This window comes from Lepidochelys kempii, chromosome 2, assembly GCF_965140285.1.
Source record: "Lepidochelys kempii isolate rLepKem1 chromosome 2, rLepKem1.hap1, whole genome shotgun sequence".
Taxonomy (NCBI): domain Eukaryota; kingdom Metazoa; phylum Chordata; order Testudines; family Cheloniidae; genus Lepidochelys; species Lepidochelys kempii.
In genome coordinates, this window is record NC_136381.1 from 58,188,555 (window position 1) to 58,210,643 (window position 22,089).

The 22,089-nt window shown below is 38.5% G+C and overlaps 1 protein-coding gene across 1 annotated transcript in view; it reads left to right on the plus strand.

Annotated features, from left to right (window-relative positions):
• TRPA1 (transient receptor potential cation channel subfamily A member 1) overlaps positions 1–22,089 on the plus strand; it is a 61,430-nt gene that overhangs the window by 32,079 nt on the left and 7,262 nt on the right. Inside the window, exons 14-23 of the mRNA XM_073329391.1 lie at positions 1,303–1,469; positions 5,960–6,053; positions 6,432–6,491; positions 12,296–12,394; positions 13,486–13,556; positions 14,155–14,302; positions 16,523–16,612; positions 16,833–17,002; positions 20,265–20,394; positions 21,543–21,725. Of these exons, the coding sequence (XP_073185492.1) occupies positions 1,303–1,469; positions 5,960–6,053; positions 6,432–6,491; positions 12,296–12,394; positions 13,486–13,556; positions 14,155–14,302; positions 16,523–16,612; positions 16,833–17,002; positions 20,265–20,394; positions 21,543–21,725 (1,212 nt within the window). The remainder of the gene's footprint in view (positions 1–1,302; positions 1,470–5,959; positions 6,054–6,431; positions 6,492–12,295; positions 12,395–13,485; positions 13,557–14,154; positions 14,303–16,522; positions 16,613–16,832; positions 17,003–20,264; positions 20,395–21,542; positions 21,726–22,089) is intronic.

A 22,089-nucleotide genomic window follows, 5' to 3' on the forward strand; every position in this document is an offset into this window, starting at 1 on the left:
ACCCTAACTGTTTTGTTCTTGTTAACATATACTGTTTAGGTTTATTTATAATTAGTGAAATGCCCATCCAAGTTCTAGGAGCTGTACACAACAGAAAACCAACATCATTAACACAAAACATAAAGTACAAAGCACTTTAGACTCTACTAACTATGCCACATGACCCACATAACAATATAGCAGAATATAATAACATAATAAGCTCACGATATGAACAGCTCATAACAATGAAAGGAAACCCACCATAAATAATGACTCACCAACAAACCTCTTCAAACCTCTCAGTCTACTCCCCCTAGCAAAGCCTAGTAGCTACGCTTACAGCTTGCTCTGAAGTTTGTCAAAACTAAGATCTTTTGGCCAGGAGAGGAATCTAGTTCCAGAGCTGAAGACCTCTTATAGAAAATGATGCATTAACAGCCCCTTTTCAGAAACCAGGGGATGTTCAGCTCCAGCAACTGTTGTTTTACCAAAATGGGAGAGAGACAATCTTTTAGGTAGTCAGGGCTCAAAGCATTTAGGACCTGCCAGATTAAAAACAGCACTTCAGATTCCACTAGAAGCTAATCAGAAGCCATTGTGTAGTCCCTTATTTGTACATTGCTCAGAGAAGACTGGATGGTTTGATATTTGGGGAGATTCACAAAAGTGCCAAAGATATCTAGAAGCACGTCTCTTCCTGCCCACTAACTTGCAATGGGACTTGTGCTTCTAAGGCCTTTTAGTGCTTTGAAAGTCACAACTGTTTACCTTGGTTTTGTGCAAGTCACTGAGGGCAAAATCCTCCTTCCAGAGAGTTGCTTGCAAATAATTCCCTGCAGACATATGTGTAGTACCATACTGGTGGAAACTAATTTCGGATTCTTCTCTTTCTGACCCTAAATATAGATTCTGTGGATCTGTTGACACAGGACAGTTTTATTTTTAACATCTTGCTTTTATTAATTGCAAAACTATGAGATATTAATAATTAGTATCCCTTGTATACGCTTTGCCCTTTCCTATGTGCAGTTTGTTTTCTCTGTAATGGTTCAGGCATATACAAGTAAGCACTTGGAACAAAAGTCTCTTTTTTTTTTTATACCACCACTGAAGTGATTTGGATGGTCAATACTTAGTCCTGCCATTAGTGCAAGGGACTGGACTAGATGACCTCTCAAGGTCTCTTCCAGTCCTGTGGCTCTATGAATTGAGAGCAGAATCTTGCCCTTGAGGAGTGGAAGGGGAGGGGGAAAGGGTTGTACATTTCTTTTAAGCATAGTGATTCCTAATAATGTTTTGGTATGTTGTCTTTCTGAAAAGAACACAGCTCTTCATCTTGCTGCAAAAGAAGGACACGCGAAAGCAGTGAGACTGCTTCTTGATGATGGTGCCAAAATAATCTTGAACAAAGCATCAGCCTCTTTTTTCCATGAAGCGATACACAAGAGGCATAAAGATGTAGTGTCTGCTGTCATTCTGAATAAAAGGTGAGCAGCCTATACAACACTTTTTAATAGTTTCAGGTGTTTAGTGTCCATTGTCTTCTCCTTCTTCGCTGGCAGTTAAAGTACTGAGCATGTAATATACTATGGTTGATCAGATACGTATTTTCCGTATTCAAAAGATTAATATTGATATAATATGTATAATGAGAATCGGGAAGAAATGGTAAATAAATAATAACCAGCTATAGGAAGGAAATCCTCTCCATGTCAGGGCAATTCTTCAAGAACCACAAGAAACATGGCAAGAAACCAAGAGAATGAGTAGTTCTTGCCCTACAATATGATACTGTAATGGTACAAGGATGCAGGTTTTTTATCAAAGCCTGAGCACAAGTCACATAATTCCAGGGATTTAATTTAAAATTGCTGTGTAAAACTGTTGCAAATGTTTAAGTACATGAGGAAGACTCAAGGAAGAAAAGGCTGTTGCAGAGAAGCTAAATGAATTCTTTGCATTGATCTTCACTGCAGAGGATGTGAGGGAGAATCCCACACCTAAGCCATTCTTTTTTGGTGACAAATCTGAGGAACTATCCCAGACTGAGGTGTCATTAGAAAAGGATTTGGAACAAATTGATAAATTAAACAGTGACAAGTCACCAGCACCCAAGAGTTCTGAAGGAACTCAGAAATGAACTTGCAGAACTACTAATTGTGGTATGTAATTTATCACTTAAATCAGCCTCTGTATCAGATGACTGGTGGATAACTAATGTAATGTTGATTTTTAGGAAAAATACTCCAGAGACAAGCCTGGCAATTACAGGCCAATAAACCTAATCTCAGTACCAGGCAAATTGGTTGAAATTATAGTGAAGAACAGAATTATCAGACTCATAGATGAAAAAGGTTTGTTGGGAAAGAGTCAACATGGCTTTTCTAAAGGGAAATCATCTCTCACCAATCTATTAGAATTCTTTGAGAGAGTCAACAAACGTGGACAAGAGTGATTCGGTGGATATAGTGTACTTGGACTTTCAGAAAGCCTTTGGCAAGGTCCCTCACCAAAGGCTCTTACACAAAAAAGACAACTAAGGGGGGATATGATAGATGTCTAGAAAATCATGAATGGTGTGGAGAAAGAGAATAAGGAAGTGTAATTTTCCCCCTTCACATAACATGCAAACTATTGGTCACCCAATGAAATTAATAGGCAATAGGTTTAAAACAAACATAAGGACGTACTTCTTCACAAAATGCACAGTCAACCTGTGGAACAATTTGCCAGGGGATGTTGTGAAGGCCAAAGGTATAACTGGGTTCAAAACAGAATTAGATAAGTTCATGGAGGACAGAACCATCAGTGGCTATTGTCCAAGATGGGCAGGGACACAACCCCATGCTCTGGGTATCCGTAAACCTCTGACTGCCAGAAGCTGGGACTGGACGACAAGGGATGGATCAATAGATAAGTTCCTTGTTCTTTTCATTCTGTCCATATTTGGCATTGGCCACTGTCAGACAACAGGATACTGGGCTAGATGGACTATTGGTTTGACCCAGTATGGCCATTCAAGAATTGCCTCATGTGGGTTCCAGGACTAGCTGCTCCAAGAAGCAGTCATTTAAGGTGTCAGAAAACTTTATTTCTGCATCCCGTCCTGAGGTGACAGGTACCCAGTCAATATGGGGATAGTTGAAATCCCCCATTATTATTGAGTTTTTTATTTTTAGAGCCTCTCTAACCTCCCTGAACATTTCACAGTCACTATCACCATCCTGGTTAGATGGTCTGTAATATATCCCTACTGCTATAGTCTTATTATTAGAGCATGGAATTACTATCTATAGAGATTCTATGGTACAGTTTGGTTCATTTTAAGATTTTTACTTCATTTGATTCTATGCTTTTTTCACATATAGTGCCACTCCTCCACCAGCACAACCTGTTCTGTCCTTGATATATTTTGTGTCCTGGTATTACTGAGTGCCATTGATTATCCTCATGCCACCAAGTCTCTGTGATGCCTGTTATATCAATGTCATCATTTAATACGAGGCACTCTAGTTCATCCGTCTTATTATTTAGACTTCTAGCATTTGTGTATAAGCACTTTTCACTTTTTAGCTGTCTGACATTACATGATATAGTTGAATAGCACTTGTGGCACCTTAGAGACTAACCAATTTATTTGAGCATAAGCTTTCGTGAGCTACAGCTCACTTCATTGGTTGCATCACGAAAGCTTATGCTCAAATAAATTGGTTAGTCTCTAAGGTGCCACAAGTGCTCCTTTTCTTTTTGCGAATACAGACTAACATGGCTGCTACTCTGAAACTTGAATAGCACTTTTTCATTTGACTGTTTCTCATCAGATTCTACCTGTATTTTATCATCTTCCATCCTCTCCTCCTTACTAGAACATAGAGAATCTCCATTAATAGATTGCACCAGGAAAGCAAATCACCATGCGGTTCTCCCAGTCATTGCAAACCTAGCTATCTATGTTTCTAATGATCGAATGCCCCATAACTATTACCTGTCTCTTCCTAATAACTGGAGTTCCTACCCCTGGAGAGGTATCGTCATTATGAGAGGATACCACGACATCATCTGGAAGGAGGGTCCCAGCTATGGGATCATTTCCCTCTGCTCCATTTGGATGTTCTCCTTCCCTGAGACTTTCATTCTCCTCAACAGCTCAGAGGCTGTCAGACCAGGGGTGGGACTGTTCTGCTGTGTCCTGGAAAGTCTCATCTATGTACCTCTTTGTCTCCCTTAGCTCCTACAGTTCAGCCATTCTGGTCTACACAGTCTCTGAGGGCCAGGAGCTCCTTGCACCGAATGCACACATATGCCACCTGCCCATAGAGCAGGTAATCATACATGCTGCACTGGATACAATACACTGCATAGCCCCCACTCTGTTGCTGGACTTGTGCCTGCATTCTTTTTTTACTCCTGCAGCTCGTTCCTTTATTGATGTTTTGTTTTTATCAGGCGGTTGTTTTGGCTTTAAGTTTAAAGAATGTTAAGTGTATCTAGTCCCCCCTCCCACTCCCTCTCTAAACTCCCTTGCAAAACTCCCATTAGCCACTAGCTCCTCTGGTTGTTTAGGAGCAGGCTTTTTAAAGCCCTAGTCTTCCTGAGTAGCTCCGCCCCTTCGTTAAGGGTTGATGGGCTAGGCTCAGCAAACGGTCCCCAAAATAAACAGACCACATAGTAAATTTCAGTAAAGCAGCAAGCATACCACAAACACAAACACACACAATACAGACAATAGTCTTACCCCAAGGGTCATGTAAACGCTCCTCCTTTATCCAGAGAACTCCCTCACAAAAGTCCCCTGTTAACTTGCTCCAATACTGCATGCAGATGTGGTTGTCCCATCTCAGAAAAGATATATTGGAATTGGAAAAGGTTCAGAAAAGGTTCAAAAATGATTAGGGGTTTGGAATGGCTTCCATATGAGGAGAGATTAATAAGTCTGGGACTTTTCAGCTTGGAAAAGAGACAACTAAGGGGGGGGGGGATCTGATTGAGGTCTATAAAATCATGACTGGTGTGGAGAAAGTAAATAAGGAAGTGTTATTTACTCCTTCTCATAACACAAGAACTAGGGGGCACCAAATAAAATTAATAGGCAGCAGGTTTAAAACAAACAAAAGGAAGTATTTTTCAGACAAAGCACAGTCAACCTGTGCAACTCCTTGTCAGAGAATGTTGAGAAGGACAAGATTATAACAGGGTTCAAAAGACAACTAGGTAAGTTCATGGAGGATAGGTCCATCAGTGGCTATTAGCCAGGATGGGCAGGAATGGTGTCCCTAGCCTCTGTTTGCCAGAAGCTGGGAATGGGCAACAGGGGATAGATCACTTGATGATTACCTGCTCTGTTCATTCCCTCTGGGGCACCTGGCATTGGCCACTGTCGGAAGACAGAATCCTGGGCTAGAAGGACCTTTGGTCTCACGCAGTGTGTCTGTTGTTATCTTCTTCTGTTCATTCTTATGCTCTTATGAGAGTTTTGTTGAAGTTTAGATGGGCTGTGTTCTATATGCCATCAGTTTGCTGAGTCTGATGGGCCCATTTCAGGACCGATGGGAATGTAACCATGAGTGACCACCAATCATGCTAAGAGGAGCAGGATGACACCCAGTATTTTTTTATTACCTTCAGAATTTTGTGAGCCCAAGATACAGACTTCAGTATCAGTGTAGGGCTCATAATGAGTCCAAGCTTTTAAGAAGAGCTCAGTATATCCTGTGATTTGCAAAACATCACTGCTTATCTGAAAACCAGATTAAACATTGGCCTCAACTGCTGATTTTCACTTCGTGGCATATAAATTTGTTATACATTGCAATCTGTAGAATAATTTCTGAAATAATAGCTCATCCGGTCTAAAAATGATTAGATTTCAAAATAACATAATCCATTTTTTCTTTCATTATAAAGTTGATGTTTAACTTCATATCCTTTGCTGAGAAGCATAGAATTCATTCTCCACTATTTCAACTTATTGTTGCAGATGGGAAGAAGCTGTGACAACATTTTCTCACTCTTCTACTGCCAATAAGTGTCCTTTGTTGGAAATGGTTGAATATGTACCTGAATCGTTAAAGGTAAGATTGTTTAGACTACACATTAAGAATTTACTTCATTCTAAAAATTCTGTGAAATTTTCAAGTAAATCTGCAAGTGTGAGTATTTATAAAGACTTGGCACATGCAAGTGCAAATTGTCATACATCCATGTAAACAAGGTAAAATTTCTCGTTTGTTAACATATATGCACAAGTATAAGTTGTGCACATCTCTGTGTATGCTGTAAATGTGGATTGAATCATTATTTTTGTTAGAAGGGCTGCTGTATTGTTGAAGACCATGGAAACTTTTTTTTCTAAAGTATGGAAGTCTTCCTTTTTTCTGAAGAGTCCTAATTTTCAGCAATCATCATAATTAATTTATGCAAATTAATTGTTTTTCTTTCTACCCTGAAAGTTGGTTTTGGACAACTGTATGATTGAGTCTTCAGAGGAAAAGACAAGTCAAGGCTTCTGTGTAAGTGGAAGAAAAAAAGTAATTAAAACTAGTACCTTTTAATTATTAAAACTCTTATTACAGTAAGATATGTCATAATGTACCTGCAATATATTAGTAGTGATAAATCATTTGTTAGAAATTTGGATCGTAGTAAATTGAGTGAACTTGGCACTTTTTGAACTTTGGCAAATCATCAATGTAGTTTATATCTGCTTAAACTTGCTTACTCTGTAAAGTTTAATCCCTTTTTAACATGTTTTAGATAGTTTATATCTGGATCATTGTCCAACTGAAATTCACCAAAGGTAAGCTGAGTAAACTCGTGGGTCTGTGCTCCCAGTGTGTGATTAGCAATAATCCCTTTAGTTTAGAATAAATCATTTAAATCACCTCATCAGTTGGTAGCATGAATTTACCTGGTCATGCAGTTCAGCGGTACCAACTGCCTCTAATTGTCCAGCTATACCAGATGAAGGACAGGAGACACTGGATATGGTTTAATTAGACTGCAACTGTCTGGGAGTACCTGGCAGATAACAGTGTACAGTGCAGGTAAATCCATGATCATTTCACTATCTACCCAGGGGGCTTCCATTAGCCCTACCCCTTTTCCATCCTGGTTCCCAGCCAGTCCACTGCTGGGTCCTTACCATCCCCCCACCCTCGAATTAGGGTTAAGGTCCTGGCCTTGGTCCAGGTGAGAGAGGGTTTTCCTCACCTGACTTACTCTATATACTTTCCCCTTCCTTCTGGGTCTGGTCACCTGGAGGGATGATTCAGTGTCCCCACATTGAGCTGCTCTTCGGCTGCACCAGCATTAGTGCTTCTCTGCCTCTTAAAGAGGTATACTCCTTCCCCCAGCAAGCCAGACAACAGCCCCCCCATCTTAAGATGCAGTGCAGTCATTATCAGTCCCTTTTTCATTGCAGTCTGTAATGGTGTTCCTTTTACTACCTGCTTTTGCATAGGTCAGCTGAGACAGACTTTACAGAAACACTACCACACCATAAATTGTTCCTTCATCTATTGTAAATACAAGATGGGAGGACCCACTTTGGCTTCAAAGGAGTAGGTGTTAAAAAATCCTTTCCCAGGAGAACTCAACTGAAAATGAGTGTCCTACAAAGCTCAAGTTAAGGCTACACTGTGGTGATCTTTTGCTACCACAGATACCTTGGGTGCTTTTGATGTCTGTTTCAAACTCCTTGAGAACTCTGATCTTTCAAGTCCTCAGTGTCTTTCTTAGTACTCCAGTATCTAAGCTACAGCCAGACATGTTGACTAGCCTGGTGAATACTTGTTATCACTTGACTTCACCTCTGTCAATCTGTGTACATGTATCAACTGGTGAAAACAGTTTCCCAGTACTTCGCCCTACCAAACTGATTCAGTGTCCTCCAATTAAACTTAATGGAAAAATTTCCATTGACTTCAAGAATTGCAGGGTTAGACCTTAGATTGTTTTGGTGCTAAAATCATGAAGTGTGTATTTAACATCCCTGTTCTCTAACCTTTGAACCTGTCATCACACAATTTCATAATATTCAGTACAGTCAGCATCCTTGACTCCAGCAACTTCAGCGCAAGTTGTGTTGATGTCATACTTAAAGTGTTGATGCATGTTCCTCCCCAGATGGTTCAGTAACATGAGCCAAACTGGGATAAGAAGAAAAAGAAAGAGGATTAATGAAATCAGAATTGCCATTTAAAGGCAATAGAAGAATATCCTTAAAATCTACACATCTGTCTGGAGACAAGGGGAGGAGACAGCTCCACACTTCGCTTGTGGAGGAGAGCACTGCTAAAGCCATTCTACTTAATCAGGAACCCACAAAAGGCTACAGTATTGATATTATGTAGTTCCTTGAACTGAAGGCCCTTTCAAATCTGATACTATAGTCATCTATTGAGTATATGGGCCAGTTGGTGAAATATGTATACAAAAGATGCTGTCAACTTTGTATATTGACAAGGGAAGAAATATCTTGTACCAAGAGATGTCCCTGATATGCCCTTTTCACCTTCTGCATGAGATTAGAACATAAGAATATAATAGCTGCCATACCGAGACAGACTGTGATCCATTTGCTTAGTAGTTGTCAAAGCTTCACTGGGAGTGGACAGAATAGAGTGATTATGGAGTGATTCACCCAGTCTTCTTTCAGAGGTTTAGAGTTGCCCCAAGCATGGGGTTGCATTCCTAACCATCTTGACTAATAGCCATTGATGGACCTATCCTCCATGAACTCATCCAGTTCTTTTTTGAATATAGTATACTTTTGGCCATCACAGCATCCCATGGAAACGAGTTCCACAGGTTAGTTGTGCACTGTGTGAAAAAAATACTTCCTCTTGTTTGTATTAAGCCTGAGGTTTATTAAATTCATTTGGTGACTCCTCATTTTTATATTGGATAATGGGTGAATAACACTTCTCTATTCACTTTTTCCACACCATTCATGATTTTATAGACCTCTATCAGATCCCCCTTAGTCATCTCTCTCCTTTTTTTAAGCTGAATAGCCCTAATTTTTTTAGTCTCTCCTTGTATGGAATGTGTTCCATACCCTTGATCATTTTTTTTATAGTAGTTGAGATTGAAATGGACACATTCACAATTGGCTTAGCAGTTCAGTGGATGTATATAATTGTGTCTGTGTATATATAATTGTGTATATAATTTTGTGTGTGTGTGTGTGTGTGTACACCCACCCACACACACACACACACAAAATGATATATACACGTACAGATACATCACATACACATAACGTAAATATATGCTTCCAGGTATGTTGTCTTATTTTCCTCTTTGTCCTGCAAACTGTTTTGAAGGTCAGTTGCTGTGATTTTCATGTTTAGAAATTGTTATAACTATAATTTAAACTTTAGCAATTTATAGGTCTTCAACTTTGCTAAGATACCTCTTAAAATTAATCTGGAATCAAAGGTTATAAATTTTCCAGAATATATGCTAATTTCTTAACCAGGAGAACAGGCGAAATGTTCATTTTTTGAGTCAAACACAGACCTGGTTTAAGTGGTGCAGCTGTCTTCAGTGTTCATAGAGTTGCATATAGATTCCAAGGCCTGAAGGGATCATTTTGATCTTTGGGGGGGAGGGATAGCTCAGTGGTTTGAGCATTGGCCTGCTAAACCCAGGGTTGTGAGTTCAATCCTTGAGGGGGCCATTTAGGGATTTGGGGCAAAAATTGGGGATTGGCCCTGCTTTGAGCAGGGGGTTGGACTAGATGACCTCCTGAGGTCCCTTCCAACCCTGATATTCTATGATTCTATGATCTAGTATGATGTCCTGTATAACACAGGCCACAGAACTTCCCCAAAAGAATTCCTAGAGCAGATCTTTTAAAAGAATATTCTGTCTTGATTTTAAAATTGTCAGTGATGGAAAATCCATCATGACCCTTGGTAAATTGTTCCCATGGTTAATTACTCTCACTGTTAAAAATTACACCATATTTCCAATCTGAATTTGTCTAGCTGCTACTTCCAGTCATTGGATCATGTTAAACCTTTCTCTGCTAGATTGATGAGTCCATTATCAAATATTTGTTCCCCATGACTTATAGACTAAGCAAGTCACCCCCTTAAACTTCTCTTTTGAGGTCAATAGATTGAGCTTTTTGAGTCTTGCTATAAGGCATGTTTTCTAATCGTCTAATTATTCTGTGACTCTTCCTGAAACCTCTCCAATTTTTTAACATCTTTCTTGAATTGTGGGCACCACAACTGGACACAGTATTCCAGCAGCAGTCACACCAGTGCCAAATACAAAGATAAAATAACCTCTCGACTATTACTTGAGATCCCCCTGTTTATGCATCCTAGGATTACATTAGTTCTTTTGGCCACAGAAAGCTTATGTTCAGCTGATTATCCACCATGACCCCCAAATCTTTTTCAGAATCACTGTTTCCTAAGATAGACCCCTCCATCCTATAAGCATGGCTTCCATTCTTTGTTCTGATACATATACATTTCCATTTAGCCATATTAAAACGTATAGTGTTTGCTTGCACTCCTTTTACCAAGGTACCCAGATCACTCTGAATCAGTGACCTCTCCTCTTCATTATGTACCACTCCCTCAATTTTTGTTTCATCGACATACTGTCTCAGTGATGATTTTATGTTTTCTTCCACATCATTGATAAAAAAAATGGTTAATAGCATAGGGCCAAGAACTGATCCCTCCAGAACACCACTAGAAAAACACCCGCTCTGTGATGATTCCCCATTTACAATTACATTTTGAGATATAGCAGTTAGTCAGTTTTTAATCCATTCAATGTGTGCCATATTAATTTTATATCATTCTAGTTTTTAATCAGCATGCCATATGATACCAAGTGCAACGCCTTAGAGAAGGCTAAGGTAAATAGATTACGTCAACAATATTACCTTTATCAACCAAACCTGTAATCTCATCAAAAAATATATCAAGTTAGTTTGATAGGATCTATTTTCCATAAACTCATGTTGATATACATTAATTACTATACCGTCCTTTAATTCTTTATTACTTGAGTCCCTTATCAACCACTCAGTTATCTTGCTTGGGATTGATGTAAGGCCTATAATTAACAGAGTAATCCTGTTTATCCTTTCTAAATATTGGCACAACAACATTAGCTTTCTTCCAGTCTTCAGGAACTTTTCCAGAGCTCCAAGACTGTTTGAAAATCAGTATTGATGGTCCAGCGAGCTCCTCAGCAAACTCTTTTAAAAGTCTTGGATGCAAGTTATCTGGACCCGCTGATTTTAAAATGTATAACCTTAATAGCTGCTGTTTAACATCCTTCAGAGATACTAATGGAATGGAAGGAGTGTTATCACCATATTATGAGACTATATCATCTGTTTTTTTCCCCAAAGACAGAACAGAAATGTTTATTGAACACTTCTGCCTTTTCTCTGTTGTTGTTGATAATTCTACCATTTCCATCTTGTAATGGACCAATGCAATTGTCAGAATTCTTTTTGTTCCTACTATATTTTAAAAAACTCTGCAGGCCATAGCTTTCTTCTTACGTCCTTGGCTTCCCATATCAATTTTCTACATTAATAACTTCTGATTTATATTAATAACTATCAACTTCCCCTTTCTTCCATTTGTTAGACATTAATTTTTATAAATGCCTTCACATCCCCTGTAAACGAGGTTGTTTTTTTAACCAGGATGTGCTTATTCCAAACCTGAAAATGGCTTCTGAATATAAATTGGCACATCTTATTATCACTTCCAAAATCTAAAAGAACAGACAGTCACCTTACAGATATCCAAGGAAGCAGGACATATTTTTAAGTCTTTGTTGCTTTTACAATTGTGCTAATTTTGGATTTATATTAAAACATCTCATGTAGATTTTCATTGGATTGTGTCCACAACATTAAGAGATCATTTGGAAAATTAATATAATACTATCAGGTTTCTTTCTTATATTACCTATATAACGTTTACCTTGTAGTCAATGCTAAAATAAAATAAAAATCTAGAACAATTATTTAAAATTATAATATTTTAGGGGAAATACTCTTTAAGAGTATTTTAAGATCCCATTTATTTTACTGATAGTGATGAAAATCCATAATAATCATAGCTGGTCGTATAGATTGCATAGTTTTACTGAGTGATTGATAAGTACAAAGTGTCCATGTTGATAGATATTCTGCCACAACCGTCATATTTTTTCTGAAGAATATTTAATTTATTTTTTGTTTTGTTTGCTTTGATGTACCAAGACTGAACTGCTACATCAATATTGTCATAAACACACACTAATATGTGTATTTACTGTACAGATTGAATATAACTTCAGGTATCTCCAGTGTCCACTAATACTTAACAAAAAAGTAAAGGCAGATGAAGAAATTGACTATGAACCGCTTACCACTCTAAATGTAAGTTCTGTTTTTTAACTATCAAAATATTGTACATTGGTATTGTTGGAGCTAAAGGTACGGTTTTTTTCATTGTAAACCCTCTTTTCCAGGGGTTGTAACTCAGCAGTTTTAAAGCACATTGGGCTGAAACTTGAGCATTAATTTGCCAGTGGAAGTTCTTATAGTTTATATAATAAATATTTTAATCAGTTATTAGGTATAGATAGACGTTATGAACTTAAAAAGAAAAGGAGGACTTGTGGCACCTTAGAGACTAACAAATTTATCTGAGCATAAGCTTTTGTGAGCTACAGTTCACTTCATCTGATGCATTCAGTGGAAAATACAGTGGGGAGATTTATATACACAGAGAACTTGAAACAATGGGTGTTACCATACACACTGTAACAAGAGTGATCAGGTAAGGTGAGCTATTACCAGCAAGAGAGCGGGGGGGAAAATACCTTTTGTAGTGATAATCAAGGTGGGCCTGCACTTCAGATACTTTGAAAGGGTACAGTGTGTGTGGATGTACATGTATCTAAGCAAACTCATCCTTCATCACTTGTGACCACATCCTGAAATGTAAACAGAATTGCAGAAAAAGCATTTTTAAGGGAGGGATTTGGCCAGGGTACAAGTGGCCATGATGTATTCACCATTTCCTTTCTTCACATGCAGATTGCAAAATGTTTTATTGATCTAAAACAAATACCAATGTTCTCACACAACATTAGCCTCAAAGAATATTCTGTTCTTTCCAATTCAGTCATAATAAAATTAGATAAATAAGATCACTTCAAATGTACTGTACCTTTCAGTAGGCTAGAATTCATGTAAAGTACAGTGGGATCCTGATCTAACTGGGACCTGGGCCAAATGGGATAATAAAACATCTGGATAAACCGGAGAATGGACAGTGGGACTGCCCACTGTCAGCCCCGGGCAGTCGGTGGTTTGGCTGATATGGAGAGCCAGATAATTGAGGCTCAGATAAAGGGGGTTCTAGTGTACTGAAATAGGTAATCTAAACAATTGGTTTGTAACTGGGTCACTCAACTGAATTGGATATACTGTATGTTTGATACATTTGCTTACACATTTTGTAGGCTATGGTACGTCATAATCGCATGGAGCTTCTCAATCATCCTGTATGTAAAGAATATTTGCTCATGAAGTGGTATGTATCTGTTAATTGGACCGCCAAAACAGATATTAGAGTAAACTGTATTTTTTAATCTCTTAATCAGATTTTCAATAAAATGGAATATACAAAGAAACCCATTGCTATAAAAACGTTTATATGTCCTATGGAAAAGATTTGTTACAAAGAAAGATAATTTTAACTGTAGAATTTAAGTCAGTTTCACTCCCATCCAGTCACCCTGATAAGAATATTTAAATATCTCAACCATTAGCAGATAAAATAAAAAGGTTGCTTGAATGTTAGCAAAGATTCTTGCAGATTCTTTTGAACTTACAAGAGGCAGAAACTCACCCCCATCTATATTGGCACAAGTTTTATTTTCTGTTCCATTACAGAAAATCTGGTGTAACTTCATTAACTTCAAAGGAAACAAGAGCAGAGTTGGGCCCAGAGACCCTAAAGTCAGCCATTAAGCCTTTGTTCACCTTGAACTCCTGGGGCAAGGCCAGTCACTAAGAGTATTTATACACTTGTAATTGCATGGTTGCAACCTTAAAGTGCATTTCCCCATGATCACAAAAGGACAATTGGAAATACAATCTCACAAATATAACTTTTTTTCATCTTCCAGGATGGCCTATGGGTTCCGAGCACATATTATGAACCTCAGTGTGTATTCTCTTGGTCTCATTCCTCTGACTCTTCTGATCACCCGCATACGACCAGGAATATCTTCCAATGCAACAGAATCCCATCAAACAGGACCATTAGAGTATGAGGTACTATTTTTAATTAGTTACAATTTATAATTTTAAAACAGGGATGAACAAAAGGGATTAAGCTGCTTTTTAGTATGAAGTGTCTGAAAAAAATACACTTTCTGTCTTTTTCTTAAAAATAAAAAGCAGCAAAATGGGTAATGTCCAAAGTTGCAAGTTTGAAATCTGGCATGGATAGTGCTTTTGAATATTCCAGTGAACATTGGGTTTTACTTGGCCATGTTTTGTGTCTTTGACGTTCAGAGGCCACACAAGCACAGTACATTTTGCACTAAGCTCAAAAAAGTATGCAGCTAAGAAGGGTTGTACTGTGCATGACTAACTCTGCTGTAGCTATAGTGAAAAATGTAGCGTAGGAATACTGCTAAGCCATTGCCTCAGCCTGTGTTCATCTTGTAAGGGGTTAAAGAAAGGCTCCTGCACATATTTCAAGGATTTTCAAGATTCTTTTTCAGGATTCTTCCCACAACCCCCAGGCACTTTTAAATTGTAAAAGTGTTGAAGAAGGGCTGCTGTGCGACAATATTTATGATATCCTACTTGGGAAATAGAATACTATTACATATAAAAGACTTAATCAAAATACATACACACAAGTAAAGGTTGTGTACGCAGCCGTAACTTTGTCATCTGCTTAACCCGGTATCCTCAATATTCTGTTGATATAGATAGGAATTCATTATTTATACAGCACCATGAGTCAGCATTGTACTTTACACACAAATAAAAAGAAATAAGCTAATGGGCAGAGGAAATTAGAGAGAAAGATAGATGTTGATATCCTGTGGTGAGATAAGAACCTGAAAACTAAAAAATAGTGTTGAAGTTTACAATAGCAATATCACACATATGCAACTTTAATGTTTGGTGTGGTGGTGGTGGTATTGATTCTTTTTCCTTTCAGGTTTCCAAGAACACTCAAACAATGATTTTAAAATACTGCATGTTTGTTGTCTTTTGTGATATCATGATGTTCAAAATGAATATTAAGGTGAATATAAATCAACGAATGGAACAGAGAAAAGGGGAAAGGAAATCTAAATGATATTGCAATATCTCCTCCCCACAAAAACCCCAAAATATTGAAAATAATGTTAATTTCAGTGTGTCAGTTATATACACATGGTTAATATAATTATAAATGATTAAATGTGCCTCGGGCCTAGGAGGAAAATCCACAACACACGGTGTACTGGCGAGATCAGTGACAAAAACATCCAGAAACAAGACATACAGTAACTCTGCGTGTGACTTTGCAGTCAAGGCTTATGCATCTTGTGGAAATTGCTGGAATATGTGGCCAAGTTTTGCCCTCGCCTTGCCTTGCTTAAAACCATGCAGTAACTCTGAAGTCAAGATATGACCAGGTGTGAGCCAAGTACTTGAGGGAGCACAGTGTATGTGAGGCAGAGCTTGACCTATGGTGTAGATTTAAAACTAATTTGTTCATTTCAGATAATGGTTGACACCATTGATGGTTGACAGATAATGGTTGACAGATAATGGTTAATGGCAAGGAGGTGAGAGCAGCTCTGCTGCTGGCATGTGAATGTGTCTGAGAAAAGATATGACTAAGACATAGTCTGAATTTATTTAGTGAGTATGAAATTCACCAGTGGTGTGGGGGTCAGTATGAGGAATTCCATGTCACTAATGTCTTCCATAGTGGCTGCATTGGGAGACATCAAGGGAGAGTAGCCAGTTAAGGGTGCCTGCACACCCTTTAAGTACCATGGAAAGGATCCCTTTGCTAGGCATGAATACTGTAGGCCAGCATGGAAGATCATAATGGTGCAGAGATGATGGGCCACAGGTTCAGTGATTACACACATCCAGTGCAACACCCTGTGCAAGTGGTATAGATGGGAAGTGGTTACCATTTCAGCTCATAGGCTTGAATAGCCACTCTAGGGAGGCTGCACAGCAGTCCTGGTCGAAGACTCTGAGTTGTAAGGCTGAATTTCACCTCTGCAACCCCTCCAGTATAGAGCCTCATTATCAGTATAGAGCCTCATTGTCTGAACTCAATGCAGGTGGAGTGGATTTCACCATAAATGTTAATAGAACATTTTTATTACTATTTTTAATGATATTCTCCTGGAAAATTTTGTCCTGTGAATTGTCAGACTTGTCAATGCAACATGAGTGTCCTAATTAGAATTTCAGCCAAAGTTTCTATTATATTTACCATTTTGTTGTCCTTTCTGGTTTCTGTTACAGGATTCATACTTCATAAGAGTATGTATGTGTTTAGTTTTTACCATGAGTTTATTTGGAATCTGCAAAGAGATATTTCAGCTCTTTCAACAGGTATATGTATATAATTTATCATACTCTATTTGTCTTAATAATTTTGTTTGATATTAAAAACACTGCTAGATTTTTCTTTTATTATAAGTGAAATGCTAACTTAGGGTTGTACTCAAGATACACTAAAACTTAAGAGGACAGAAAAATATTATATAATTTATTATTTTTAATGGTTTCATACTTGTCAGTATGCTAATTTTTTCTCTCTTTCAAATCCTAGAAATTGAAGTACCTGTTGGATTACTCTAATCTATTAGACTGGATAATTTATACCTCAAGCATCATTTTTGTGTCTTCCTTATTTATTAATATCCCAGCTCACCTGCAGTGGGAATGTGGAGCAATTTCTGTATATTTATCTTGGATGAACTTCTTGCTTTATCTTCAAAGGTAAAATTTAGGTCCTGATTCTCCAAACACTTAGAATACAAACATTTAATTCATTAGGAATAATTTCATGGGTAAAATTATAACACATGCATGGATTAGGCCTTTGCTCTGTTTCTGTTTTCCCTAAGGAATTTTGAATTGTGATTCATTGTTTTTCATAATGAAAACTTCAAAGCACATAACACCAATTGAAGAAATAATAGATAATGTGACTAGCACTCTCCATGTCACTTTGTAAGAAAACAAAGGATCTTTAGTTTTTTTAGTGGCCTAAATACAAAATAGTTAAAATGTTATCTTGTATATCCTTTCAGCTTCAGAAAACAGGATTTTTTTTTTGCTATCATTTGAAAAATCTTAAAAAGAAAAAAGGTCTGAAGAGAAAGATTAGTTACGCCTAATAAAAGGAAATGTTTCTTGTTTTGCGTTATATCCAGAAGAAAGCAGCCTCCACTAGCCTAAGAAAGCCTGCCCTTTAGTTTTTACCTATGGAGACTGCCCCGCAACTGAGGAAAAGGTGGTTTTTTTTCTTTGTTTTTTACTCCAGAGCAGCTTTGTAGTATCATTTCATCGATTAAATAAAAAAACAAAAAAATTTCCACCCTCGTATTTGAACAAGGAGCTGGGATGGGAAAGATTTTTCCATGGCTGACTGATAGTCCTATCAGGTACTAATATGGTCCTCATTACCATAGTCAGGGCCAGCTCTACAGTTTTTGCCGCCCCAAGCAGTGAAAAAAACTGCCGCCGCGGATGGCAAAAGGAAGAAGCTGCTACCGATTTGCCGCCGCGGCCGGCAAAGGGGAGAGGCTGCTGCGGGTGGAACAGAGAGGCTGCCGCCGAATTGCTGCCGTGGATGAAGGAACTGCCGCCCCTTTCTAACTGCCGCCCCAAGCACCTGCTTGGAACGCTGGTGCCTGGAGCCGGCCCTGACCATAGCGTCAGGACACCTCATAATTGGTAGTGTACTTACCCTCACAACATCCCTGTGAGCTATGGAAGTAGTTACATCTATTTAACTAATTGGGAACCCAAGACACGGAGCTATTAAGGGTATGTCTACTCTGCTTTATAAACCCGGGTCTGTGGGACATTGGCTTGTGGACTTGGTGTTTCCAAGCCTGTGTTTGAACAGTCACACTGCATTGTAAACCTGGGTTTACAATTGCTCAACCTGGGTCTCTCAGCTGTGCTAACATGGCCATACTGATCCGCGCAAATCTTCTGACTCAGGTCTACAGCTTGAGCTCTGTCCACACTGCAAAATGACAGGGCTTGGGGACCTGCGTCACAGGGGCACTTGTGCTCTGACCCATGTCCCCCCAGCAAGATCTCAGCGCCAGGCTCCTAGGTGCTTGCTGACCCAAGTCAGATTGATTTGTTGATGGATGGAAGGGGAGCTTGGGCTCAAATCTCAGTCAGAGCCTGGGTTTGGTGTGCAGTGTATCCCCTTAGGGTACCTCTAGACTTTGAGCTGATGGTATAAATTTGAGCTTGAGAAGATGTACCTGCGTTAGCACTGATCAAGTTAGCATGTTAAAAATACAATATGACTGCAGTGGTGGAAAGGAGTAGCAGCCCTAAGCACATAACCCATGTACTCAGGGTAGCTAGCCCTCCCATTGCTGCAGCTACACTCTATTTTTAGCATGGTAGCCCAATAAGAGCTAATGTAGGTACATTGCCTCCAACTGGAACTGATACCTTTAGTTTGCAGTGTAGACATACTCTAAGGGTCTTTTACACTACAGCTGCTGCAGCAACACAACTATGGCACTGCAGCACCATAGTGTAGATGCTTCCTACATTAATAGAAGATTTTTTTCCCCATTCATGTAGTTTAGTCCATCTCTTTGAGAGGCAGTAGCTAGGTAGACAGAAGAATTCTTCTGTCAACTTACCCGCAGCTACACAGGGATTAACTCTATCTAACTATCTTGCACAGCTTACAAATTTTTTCACAGCACTGAGCAACATGGTAAAGCAGGGACTTGAACCAGGGTCTCCTAAGTCTAAGGCTGATACCCTAACTACTCGACCATCCTTCTTTGTCCTGGTGAAATGTTTCCTCTTCCCAAAGCACTTTTAGTTCTGTATGCCAGCAGAAACTTTTAGGTACCATATACATTGGTTTTCTAACCTAGTAGGCCTGACTCTTTTCTCAATTACATCATTTTACGCTGGTATGACTCCTTTGCCTTCAGTGGAGTTACTCCTGATATACACAATGTAAAACTCCTGATATACACAATGTAAAACAGAAAAAGATTAGCTCCTCTATTCCTAAAACTGCTCCTCTGAACTAACGCATAATATATCATTGGAGAAACGCTAAAGTTGGGATTTTTCCATCTGCTATGGCCCTTTTATGCTGCTGCGGCATGTCAAAGAGCTGTGAAAGCCCTAAATGTGGCTGGGGGAGGGAATGTGGGAATTCACCCAGTACAAGCTTTCTATAAGGCATCTCTAGTGCCCTGTGAGAACCCCACTGTAATCCCTGGTGTTGGGGCAGCTTTGGGGGTGAGTAGAGAGTGGGAGGGGAATATCACAGGCAGGAGGCGGTGGTGACTTGAGACATAGTGCTGCAGGGATTGTGGGTAGCACTTCTGTGCATAGGCCAGCTTGAAACAACTGTTACATAGGCAGCCCTCTGTAGCACAAAATCAGGAGGCTACAAAGGTGTCTTAAAGCTGTGGTAGCTTGCCTCTTGACCTCAACTGTGAGCTTTTTGCTGCAGCTTTTAGAGGTATAGCACATTTTATCCCTCGTTGCGGAAGAAGGAAGATCTTATAAATTGGAGAGTTGGCTTATCTCATGGTACCAGCTCTCTTTGTTTCTAGTGGCTAAGTCACATTAAAAGACTGCTATAATAGATGGACTGGTTTTCTAATATTACTTTTACATGTAATCAGTTGCTGTACATGGTACAGGGGGGTTAGGCATTTTTAGATGGAAGAGGAGGTGGGATCATGAATGGGAGAGAAGCCAGCCATGAGACAATCATCTTTCAATTAAAATGTGATGCACCATATTAAAAAATCTGAGAACCCCTATTCTAAACTTGTAACAAACTGGACTTTTTCCACTTTTGTGTGCATGAAATTAGAAAAATGTACTGACCATTTAAAAATCTTTCCTAGAAGCAAAATGACAACCAGGCAGCTTGCATTAGGGTTGTGCTCTGCTTTACAGATATGGCAGGAAAAGTAACCTGTTATAGTATTTGATGGTGGTTAATTTTTACCTACAAACATTTTCTTAGATTTGAAAACTATGGAATCTACATTGTAATGTTCTGGGAAATTCTGAGGACTTTGATTCGGATTGCTGTTGTGTTCTTTTTCCTGATATTGGCCTTTGGACTCAGCTTCTTTGTCCTTCTGTGTTCACAGGTTAGATTAATGGCATAGTTATTTGTTGTCATTGTTAATAATCCTGTTTGTATGTTTCCTATATTCAGATATTTGATAGATACAATTGATGAGGTACTTTAATAGTCTAAAATTAGGACAATTTATAATGTAGTGAAAAATAATTTCTATCTTTGAAAAAATAACATATCTATAATAATTCAGAAACCAATCCAAAAGGTGCTACTGTTGTTTTTCCCTATAAAAGAAAATATAGAAAGATAGATTGCCCCATAAGAACCCCAGAGTTGTTGGAGCTCTTCTTGCATAGATCTTCCCCAAGATTTAAAAAAAAAATTGGACAAGAAGTTCTCTGGACCATTGGTGTTAATTTTTAATAAATGTTGGAATGCTGGGGAAGTTCCAGAGGACTGGAAGGGTACTAACAGGGTGTCAGTATTTAAAAAAGGAAAAAACCTAGATAACCTAGGTTACTGTATCTAGATAATTGTACCTTGACATTGATCTTAGGTAAAATAATGGAAAGGCTGACACTTGACTCTGTCAATTAAGAATTGAAGAATGGCAACATGATCAATACCAGTCAACAAGGTTGTATGGAAAATACTATAGGTCTTGTTAAATGAACTTGGAATCATTTTTGAATGAGATTATGTTTGGTTGATAAAGGGGTATGTGTTGATATAATATACTTAGACTTCTGTAAAGTATTTGACTTAGTGCCCTGTGCATCAGAGAAATTGTCAAATTCAACTGTCAGAAGCCCTTTTACAGTAGCGCAGATGGGAACCCAATTTGTCCCTACATGAACATTGTAAATAAAAATAGAATAGGAGAGAATATCCTGATTCTGTGTCCCCTCATTTCTCTCCAGTCAGAAGTTAATCCACTTCAGAAATGCATCACTCCAGTTTGAATCACTCGGTATGGTATTTAGGACAATAGTTTTTGCAAGGCTGAACAGTCAATGGGGTTGCACCAGTTTACACCAGCAGAAGATCTGGTCCACTCTATCTTGTATTTGTAAATTGTATGGATCTATGTGCAAGTTTTAAATACACCACAACCAATATTCATGAATTGAGAATCTGGAAGAAAAAAAAAAGAGGGGACATTACAGATTTTAAAAATGTACCTGTTTACATTGCCTGCCTTATTTCTTTTTTCAGCAACATTACAAGACTCCGCTCCTTTCTGTAATGCAGACATTTGCTATGATGCTGGGAGATATTAATTATCATGAAGCTTTCCTTGATCCGCTGCTAAGTGATAATTTGCCCTATCCATTCCTGAGTTATACAGTTCTCATTGTCTTCACCTTGCTTATTCCAATTCTTCTTATGAACTTGCTGGTAAGTATTTCACATAGTAAAATATGGAGATTTGGGAACATAACTGTTTATACACATCATTATTGGATAGGATAATTTGTGTATATGCACGCTGATTTGCAGAAACCTTTGTTCATTAGTTAGCAACGTGACTTTTTTTTTTAAATAAGACATTGAGGTGTTCCCTTTTGCCTTTTTCTGGTTCTCTTTTCTCCATTCTTCCTTCATTTTACTACCTAAAACAAGTGTTTTTCTGTCATTGTTGCAGAACAAGTTTAAGTATTTATGTATTTAGAGCCAGATTGTGATGGCCCTTGTGCAACTGCAAAGTATAAGGTGGGCATGCAAGAATCCAGACCCTTATGTTGCCCTCCCTCAATATTAA